Source organism: Chrysochloris asiatica, unplaced genomic scaffold (assembly GCF_000296735.1).
Source record: "Chrysochloris asiatica unplaced genomic scaffold, ChrAsi1.0 scaffold00035, whole genome shotgun sequence".
Classification (NCBI taxonomy): Eukaryota; Metazoa; Chordata; class Mammalia; order Afrosoricida; family Chrysochloridae; genus Chrysochloris; species Chrysochloris asiatica.
Genome location: NW_006408553.1, coordinates 12,100,543 through 12,111,154, shown reverse-complemented (window position 1 = coordinate 12,111,154; position 10,612 = coordinate 12,100,543). Strand labels below are relative to the sequence as shown.

At 36.4% G+C, this 10,612-nt stretch overlaps 1 protein-coding gene across 1 annotated transcript in view; it reads left to right on the top strand.

The window, feature by feature from the left end:
- Positions 1–8,143, top strand: part of ADAM9 (ADAM metallopeptidase domain 9) — a 239,070-nt gene extending 230,927 nt beyond the window's left edge. Inside the window, exons 21-22 of the mRNA XM_006859940.1 lie at positions 4,013–4,080; positions 8,050–8,143. Coding sequence (XP_006860002.1) covers positions 4,013–4,080; positions 8,050–8,143 — 162 coding nt within the window. The remainder of the gene's footprint in view (positions 1–4,012; positions 4,081–8,049) is intronic.
- The last annotated feature ends 2,469 nt before the right edge of the window (positions 8,144–10,612 follow it).

Here is a 10,612-nt window from a genome sequence, read left to right as displayed (position 1 = left end):
CATCCTTTAACTTTTAGTCTGTTTTTTTGTCTTTGTGTATAAGATGTGTTTCTTGCAGGCAGCTTATTGATGGATCTTGTTTTGTTATCCATTCTGCCACTCTTTGTCTCTTCACTGGTGCATTCAATCCATTGACATTCAATGTAATTATCGATAAGTATGAATTGATTGCTGTCATTATGTTACTTTTTTGGCAGTGCTGTTTTATATTTTAATATCTGGCTTATGTAGGACATACTACCAAAGAGCTGGTGCTGAATTACTCAAGAGGCTTAATTGTCTCAGAAAGTGTTGTTGTTGTTGTCCTGGTATGATGCTGTAAGATAAGCATTAGACCGCAAGATGTTGTTGTTAGGTGCCATCAAATCAGCTCCAACTCATAGTGACCTTTTGCACAACAGAACAAAACAATGCCTGGTCCTGCACAAACCTCAGAATCTTTGTTAAGCTTAAGCCCATTGCTTCTGCCGTTGTGCTAGTCCATCTTGTTGGGGTCTCCATCTTTTTGCTAGCCCCCCATTTTAACAAGCATGATATCCATCTCCAAGGATTGGTTCCTCTTGATAATATTTCTGAAGTTTGTGAGACCAAGTCTCACCATCCTGGCTTCTAAAGAATATTCTGGCTATACTTCTTCCAACACATATTTGGTTTGTCTTTTTAGCTGTCCATGGCACTTTTAATATTCTTATCCAACACCTTAACGTAAATTCATCAGTTCTTCTATGGCCTTCTTTACTCACTGTTTAAGTTTCACATGCATATGAAGCTATTGAAAATGCCATGACACCTTAGGCCTCAAACTGACATCTTTGCTTTTGAATATTTTAAAGAGGTATTATAGAGCAGATTTGCCTAATGGAATCTGTCATTTGATTTTTTGACTGCTGCTTCCATGAGTGTTGATAGTGGATCCTAGAAAAATGAATCTTTGACAACTTCAATCTTTTCTCTATTCAACATGATGTTATTTATTGTTCCAGTGATGAAGATTTTTGTTTTCTTTTATTGGGCTATGACCTATACTGGAGCCTGTGATCTTTTATCTTTATAAGTAAGTATTTTAAATCCTCTTCGCTTTCGGAAAACAAGGTTGTATCATCTGCATATCACAGGTTGTTAATAAGCATTTCTCCAATCCTGATACCGCGTTCTTCTTTGTATAATTCAGCTTCTCCGATTATTTGTTCAGTGTAAAGATTGAATAAGTATGGTGAAAGAATACAGCCCTAGCACGTATCTTTCCTAATTTTAAACCATTCAGTGTCCCCTTGTTCTGTTAGAAAGACTGCCATTTGTTCTACTTACAGGTTCCTCCTAAGTATCCTGGAATACTCATTCCGCAATGAACAAACAACTCCGCAATGTTGTTTATATCTTGTCATAATCCACACATTTGAAAGCCTTTACATAGTCAATAAAGTATAAACAAACATCTTTCTAGTATTCTCAGCCAAGATCCATCTGGTATCAGCAATGATATCCTTTGTTTCATGTCCTCATCTGACTCAGGCAGCTGTATTTGGAATATCTTTATAAAAATTTTATTTGCATATAATATTGATGATATTATATGATTTCCTCATTCGGTTAGGTCACCTCTCTTTGGAATGGGCACAAATATGGATCTCCTCCAATCAGTTGGCCAGATAACTGTGTTCTAAATTTTTTGGCATAGAGTACTTCTAGTGCTACATCAGTTCGTTGAAGGATTTCAGTTTGCTTTGCATCTGTTTCAGGAGCCTTGCTCTTTGTGAATGCCTTCAGTGCACCTTGGTCTTCTTTCTTCTGTACCATTGTTTGTATGCTGTCTCTTGAAGTGATCAAGCATTGTCTATTTCTTTTTGGTTCAGTGACTCTGTTTTCCTTTCATCCTCTTTTGATACTTTCTGCAGCATTCCATATTTTGCGCAAAGAAACCTTCAATATTGCAATTTGAGGCTTGAATTTTATCTTCAGTTATTTCAGCTTGACAAGTGCTAAGTGGCTTTTCTCTATTCATTTTCCAACTCCAGATCTTTACATGCACATTTCATTATAATAATTGACTTTGTTTTCTTGAGTTGCCCTTTGAAATTTTGTGTTCAGCTCTTTGATTTCCTCATTTCTTCCATTTGCTTTAGCATCTCTGTACTGTTTGAATGACTGCTTCTTGGCACAGGTTCTTCATGAGCACAGTTAAGTGTTCCTGAATACTCACAGTGTTGTACATAGATTGTCATGAAGCACATAGTTGAAAGCCTCTGTATAGTCAGTAAAGTACAGATAAACATCTCTCTAGTTTTTCTCTGCTTTCAACCATGGTCTATATGATGTCAACAATGGTATCTGTTGTTTTACATTTTCGTTTGAATCTGAATTGAACCTCAGGAAATTCCCTGTCAATGTGCTGTTGGAGCCATTTTAAAATGATCTTTAGCAGAATTTTGCTTGCATGTGATAATTAATGATATTTTACAATGATTTCTGATTAGCTTGTCTTTGGAATAAGCACAAGTATGGATCTCTTCCAGTCAATTGGCCAGGTAGCTGTCTTCCAGATTTCTAGGCATAGATGAGTTAGTATTTCCAGTGCTGCCTCAGTTTGTTGAAAGATTTCAGTTTGTATTCTATCAATTCCCAGAGGCTTCTTCTTTGTCAATGCCTTCCGTGTACCTTGGACTTCTTCCTTCCATATCATTGGCTCTTAATCTTATGCTACTTCTTGAAATGATTGAGCATCTATCTTTGCATATTTGTTTATATTTGACTTTGTCTTCTCAAGCTGCCCTTTGAAATTTTCCATTCAGCTCTTTTACTTCCTCATTTCTTCCATTTGCTTTAGCAGCTTTATGCTGGAGGGCAAATTTCAGACTCTCTTCTGACATCCATATTGATCCTTTCTTTCTTGTTTTCTTAATGATCTTTTGCTTCCTTTCTGTATGTTCTCTATTTTCACTTGTACATGTACATTATCCTATGGGGCAAAAAATAGCAGGCGATAGACTACCTGTTCCACAGTATTGTACATAGAATGCTCAAAGTTCTTCTCCAGTAGTCTGCATACTCAGCATCTCACAGAACTTTAAGAATTAGCATTAAATATTAGAGAACATTTTGCTATTGGATTGTTTTTTGTTTTTTTAAATTACTGCTCTAAAAATTCCATCTGATTTCCCCTGACTTTTCCTATTGTCAGGTAGGGTATGGTAGACATTTTCACTTTTACTGTCTTACTTGGGAGTGTGTTATAAAGTTTGGCTTTGCTGTAAAACTTTATTTCATTTACCTTGTCAAGGAAGAATACCATGCATTCCAAAATCAAGGATTATGGATTAGTGATACTTATGGTGGTGGTGGTTATGTGCCGTGGAGTTGGTTCCTACTCATAGCGACCCTGTACAGGGTTTCTGAGGCTATAAATCTTTACGGGAGCAGAAAGCCTCATCTTTCTCCCACGGAACAGCTGGTAGTTTTGAACTGCTGACCTTGTGGTTCGCAGCCCGATTCATAACCACTACGTTACCAGAGCTCCTTAGTGATACTTATGTTGTTGTTGTTAAGTGCCGTTGAGTCGATTCCGACCCATAGCGACCTTGTATAGGGTTTCCGAGGAGCGATTGGTAAGCTTGAACTGCTGAGCTCGCAGTTCAAACAGCTTTGCAGTCTGGCGCATTAACCCACAGTGCCACATATAGTACTGGTTAAATACAAAATGATAGCTATATAGATTTTGCAACAAAGATTTGGAAGACTTTATTTAAAATATGTTAACATAGGGTACATGTTAACCTTTGAATTAATGTAATTGATTTGAACTAAGTTTATTTATACTTTAGTCCTAGTTAGTATTCATATTTGCTGATAAAGATATGCTGAATATATAAACTGTTAAAATTTCATAATTATAAAGAAGGAGTTCATTTATTGGTTTTAAGTATATGATTACTTATATTGGAAAATAGCACAATATATAGAAGGCATTCATGAATACATTATGCTAATGACTTTTTTTTTCTTTTTAACTTTTTAGACTGTATATGCAAACAGATTTCCAGTACCAAACTATGCAGCCAAGCAACCTCAGCCGTACCCATCAAGGTTTGAAGTGAAATTTTTTAGATTACTTGATCTGAATAAAGAATGAGAGTTAATATCTAATCCGTTCCTTTGTATTTTCAGACAAGATATTTATTGACAACAGTTTAGAGATCACTAAGAAAGGCTTTTGAGGAACTTTTATGTAAGTTCAGTAAAATGTCAAAATGAAATTTAAGGAAGCTTGAGCAAGACATACAATCTGCTACAGCCTTTGGTATGCATAGGATTAAGTAGCAAGGGCCTTTAAAATGATCGGCAATAGGAAGCCAGATGGTATGAACTAGACATCTCAGTGAGAACAGCTAGAAAAGCTAGACAACATAAAAAAACTATGTGTTTGAAGACTTTAAGGAGCTACCAGCAAAGTGAGGAATTGTGGGACTAAGGTCTAGAACAGGAAGGAAGCCCATAATGAGTCCAGCTTCTAGGGCCACTTTTTTGTTCTCCCTGCATCATTTTGTTCTGGAGGTGACAGCTGAGAGGAAGCTAAGGAGAACGTTCAACTAACTCATGGGGCAGAGGAGGCAAAACTTGGAATCTTGCAAAGGAGAAAGTGCCCTGGGAAACATCTCTGACTTTGTGTTGGGACCTAAGGATAGGGGTAAACAAAAACCTCTGTGTATTTCTATATATTTTTTAATTGACTCTCAAAAGAAAGCAAAAACCAAATATATAAGAAAAGAGAAAAGAAAATGAGACTGAAACCAAGAAAAACAACATATTATAGAAATAGACTCAGGATAAATTAATAGAGACAACAGCCATGGACTTTAAAATAGCTGTGATAAATGTGTCTATGGAATTAAAAGTCAAAATTGATCATTTCAGCATAGGACTGAAAACTATACAAAATTTATATGTAAATTCCCAAACTGAAAACACAAGAACTAAAATTCATGACTTAATGGATGTTTTTTAAATCAGCAGCAAAGGAGAAATTTATCACTACATATGTGTCACATAAAGTGTTGTTGTTATTGTTAGGTGCTGTGACGTTGGTTCCAACGCACAGCGATCCTATATAGAGTTTTCAAGGAGCAGCTGATGAGTTTGAATCACCAGCCTTATGGTTAGTAGTCCAATGCTGATCCTACAGCGCCATACCAGGACTCCACATAAAGTGTACCCCATCTCCCCAAACAGAACAACAAGTTCTTAAAATTACAATTGGGTTGCAACACTGAGGAGTGTCTTCGTATATGATCTTTATTGTGCAGTAATAATACATTGAAATACAACTGAGGATCAAGGAAAGAATACATAAACAGGGGGACCGATCCAGTGCATTAACCCAGAGCACCACAGAGGTATACTAAAATTGGATGAAAAGATTATTGAAGGTGTCCACAGGTGGCTATGAGTCAGGATGTTAACTTCAACATCAGCAGTTTGAAACTACCAGCTGATCTGTGGAAGAAAATTGAGGCTTTCTGCTTCCTGTGAAAGTTTACGGCCTGTGAAACCCTATTCAGGGTCACTATGAGTCTCAATTGACTCCATGGCACACAACCACCACCACTACCACCACAGATTGAAGTATGAGGTTAAGATGGACCAATGTAGAAATAACAGCAAATTTTGTTTTCAGACTGGATATTATGTTTGAGTTTAGTTGGAACTTCATCTCTGTGTCTGTAAACATAGAGTTAGGTTAAGCAGTATTTTTGTGGCTGCTGCAAGCCACCAGTGAGTTCCAACTCATAAAAACCCTGTATAGAGTTTCTGAGGCTGTAAATCTTTATGGGAGCATAAAGTGGAGTAACTGGTAGACTTGAACTACAGACCTTGTGGTTAAACCAGCGTAACATGTAACCCACTGTGCTAGCAGGGCTCCTTTAGCAGTAATTTGTTGCTTTTAAATTCTAATAGCATAAGGAGTACTTAATCCATTTCATATTTTGCACTTGTGTCTTAATAATTTGGCTTTACGATATCATATACCATTCTTTTAAAAAATACAAATTAGAACCTCCATGGAACATTGTTGATATACCAAATCTAAAATTGAAACCCACTGCCATTGAGTTGATTCTGACCATAGCAACCATATGTTGTTATTAGGTACCATCGAGTCGATACTCATAGTGACCCTATGCACAACAGAACGAAACACTGCCCGATCCTGGGCCAACCTTACAACTGTTGCCATGCTTGAGTCCATAGATGCTGCCACTTGCCCAATCCATCTCGCTGGGGGGTCTTCCTCTCTTTCTCTGACCCTCCACCTTACCAAACATGATGTCCTTCTCCAGCAACTGGTCCCTCCTGACAATATGTCTGATGTATGAGAGATGAAGTTTGGCCATCCTGGCCTCCAAGGAGAACTCTGGCTGCACTTCTTCCAACACAGATATGCTTGTTCTTTTGGCAGCCCATGACACTTTCAGTATTCTCCTCCAACACCATAGCTCAAAAGCATCAATTCTTCTACGATCTTCCTTATTCACTGTCAAGCTTTTGCATGCATATGAGGTTATTGAAAATACCATGGCTTGGGTCAGGCCACCTTAGTCCTCAAGCTGACATCTTTGTTCTTCAACACTTTAAAAAGGTCTTGTGCAGCAGATTTGCGTAATGATCCAAAAAGAATGAAGTCCTTGACAACTTCAATGTTTTCTCCGTTCATAAGAATGTTGTTTATTAGTCCACTGGTGATGATTTTTATATAGGATAATTTATAATAACTTCATAGGGTTTCTGTGACTGTAAATGTTTACAGGACTAGGCAGCTTCATCTTTCTCCTACAAAGTAGCTGGTTGGTTTGAACTGCTGACAATGTAGTGAGCATCCCAATGCTTAATCCATTGTGCCATCAGGACTCCTTATTGTTAATAGAGTAACACTAATTTAAACTAATTAAACACTAATTTAAAGGAGCTCTGGTAGCGTAGTGGTTACGAATCAGGCTGTGAACCACAAGGTCATCAGTTTGAAACTACCAGCTGTTTCGCGGGAGAAAAATGAGGCTTTCTGCTGCCGTAAAGATTTACAGGCTCGGAAACCCTGTGCAGGGTCACTATGAGTCCGAACCAACTCCATGGCACACAACAACAACAACACTTTAAACTGGGAGGTAGTTATTCCATTTCATTCTCTAAAAGAGAATATTCTGAATTCTAAAATCAAGGGTTGTAGATTAGTGGAGTTTACAATAACAGGTACAAAATAGGAGCTATAAAGTTCTGATAACAAATTATGAATTAATGAATATTAGTAAGATATTCATTAATTCCATCAAAGCACCTCTTTTGAGATATAAGCTAAGCTCATTAGGGAAAAAAAAACAAGCAGAGATGGGTTAGATTTAGGCCAAACAGCATGGAGATCTCCAAGGAGACAAGATACAAGCTGGAGATAAGGATCTTCCCCCAGAGCCAACAAAGAGAGTGAAAACCTTCCCTGAAAGCCAGTACCCTGAGTTTGGATTTATAGCCTCTTAAACTGAGAAAATGAATCGGTTTGTTAAAGCCATTCACTTGTTGTATTTCTTTTATAGAAGCACTAGCTAAGTAAGACGTTTTTAGTATGCTATTCATATTCATTCATATCAATGGAGTCCTGGTGTGGCGCTATATAGAATAAGCACTGGACCACAAGATTGATTTGAAACACAAAGTGGAGGTGCAGGACTACCAGCTGCTCCTCAGAAACCCTTTATGGGATAGTTATGAGTCAGAATCAATTCCACAGCTCTTAACAAAATAAAAAAGTGAGTCTGAACTAATTCAATAGCACTTAACAGAAACAACATACCTTACCTTAATCAATCTTGTCTCATTAGCAAAGCAAAGACAAACTTTACCCGGGTGGGATTATTACCACAGGCATAGAGGTTAGGATTTGCAACACATATTTTGGGAAGACACAATTCAATACATGACAAACAATAATCTTAGAATGTAAAGTATGTTGAGCTTGTTAAGCAGTCAATATAAACAGACTACTGACTATTTTTTTCCCTCCTACAGGCCACCTCCACCTCAACCGAAAATATCATCTCAGGGAAATTTAGTTCCTGCTCGTCGTGCTCCTGCACCTCCATTATATAGTTCTCTCACTTGACTTCCCCTCTTCCTTTTGCTGATGTCTTCAGGGAACTGAGCTAATACAATTTTCTTTTTTCCTGATGTTTTCTTGATAAGCCTTTCTTCCTGTTGCAACTATGAATGAAACAGGAACTAGGTAGTAGGAATTGAGAAAAACAAGGAAATGCATTGAAGCCAGGGAATTTGGGATAAAGCTTCTCTTTCCATCACGGAATAAAGTTTATTAGATCACCTATGAGGTTAATGTACTTAACATGGATTATGTTATTTTGAATATGTGATTGTAATGATTCTCAAATCAACAGTATTAGATTAAGTTTTGTCATTATGTGCTTAAATGTTTTTCTGAATTGTTGACTTTAGTTATTATTAATATACATTCTGGTTGAACAGGTTATAATCTAATACCTGTGAAAATGCACTAATTATCTGTCAATAATTAATCTTTTTCATCTTGCATGGACTAACAATCATTGTTGTCTTCAGAAGATTGCACAAGAGCCACAATTAGGATGTCAGAATATTATTTTAAAAGAATAAATTAAAGCATGTGTGTATATTCACACACAATTATTAGTTCCATTTTTATGATCAGCTGTAGACAATGAATATTAGAAAATTAATTTAATATTAGAATTTTTATTAAGAATCATGTTGAAGCATGGCATCCCTTTACAATAGCATACTTATTTTAAATTATAAGATTTAAGGTACGAAGTATTTAATAAATTTAATCTGAGGTTCTGTTGATTCTTGGCTATAATAAAGAAGAAAAAATTATTATTATTTTAATCAATTGAACTGTTATAAAACCACTTAAGAATTTCATGAGCACTTTAAAATTAAGTCTAAAATCTGTGTTTTCAAAGTTTGTTATGAATATCCTTTAGAATGTTTACATTTACTAAGGTGTGCTGGATCATGTCTCTGTTGTCACTAATATTTTCAAAGGAACTTGGTATCTGTGGTATCTGTGAGTTATATACCCAGCAGTGCTAAAAAAAGGAATTGTTACTATGGAAGAAATGGTATGGACAGTACAATTTTAAACATAAAAATTTTCATAACCTTTAATAATAAAGTTTAATAATAAGTTTATTAACTGAATTTCATTCTTTTTTTTTTTTTAAATTGGTTTGTGTATATATACATATGCAAATACATTTACAATAAATATAATACTTGAAATTCTCTTTTGTGTCTGTCGTTAACTTTCTAAAGACTCAAGTATATATTAATTAAAACATTATTATTTTAGCTAAAGCACCAGTTGGGGAGGGCAGTGATTACAAACGATAAACACTGGACTGCACACCACAACATCTGCAGTTCGAGCCCACCAATCAACCCTTGAGAAAAAGAGGAGTCTTTCTGATCCAGTGAAGATTTAAAGCCTCGGAAACCTTATTCAGGGTTGCTATGAATTAGAATTGACTTGATGGTACTAACAACAACAACAACAACAACAACAACAACAAAGCACTAGTTAAACTTTTACAGATATTAACTCACTAGTTTTTCAGACTTAATCCAAATTTAGCACAATGACTTTTTGTTTTGAAAGGGAAGCAGATTAGTTTTAAAGAAGGCAGATTGCTTCAGTTATCTGAAGGTAACCCATTATTTTATTGATTGGGTACATATGAAAAATAATGAACAATTTCAAACGAAGGTCTCTTCCTTTCAATTTAAGTCTCTGAATGAATGTCTATAAAAAACATGTTTTTCATTCATGTAACCTTAATTCTTATCATTGTATTGCATATCACTGAAAGAGTTGGAATCGACTCGAAGGAACTTAACAACAGTATATTAACTATGTAACTTAAAACTTTTCCTTGTTGTTGTTAGCAGCCTTCAAGTCATTACTGACTTATAGCGACCTTATGTACAGCAGAACGAAACACTGCCCGATCCTGGGCCGACCTCACTATTGTTGCCAAGCATGAGCCCATTGATGCTGCTACTTTGCCAATCCGTCTCGCTGGGGGTCTTCCTCTTTTTCTCTGACCCTCCACCTTACCAAACATGATATCCTTCTCCAGAGACTGGTCACTCCTGACAATATGTCCGAAGTAGGAGAGATGAAGTTTGGTCATCCTGGCCTGCAAAGAGAACTCTGGCTGCACAGATCTGTTGGTTCTTTTGGAAGCCTATAGCACTTTCAGTATTCTCCTCCAACACCGTAACTCAGAAGCATCAGTTCTTCTACGGTCTTCCTTATTCAAGCTTTCGCATGCATATAAAGTTATTGGAAATACCATGGATTGGGTCAGGTGCACCTTAGTCCTCAGGCTGACATCTTTGCTCCTCAACACTTTAAAAAGGCCTTGTGCAGCAGATTTGCTTAATGCAATACGCCTTTTGATTTCTTGATTGGTGCTTATGAGTGTTGATAGTTGATTCAAGAAGAATGAAGTCCTTGACAACTTCAATCTTTTCTCCATTGATAAGAATATTGTTTATTGGTCCAGTGGTGAGGATT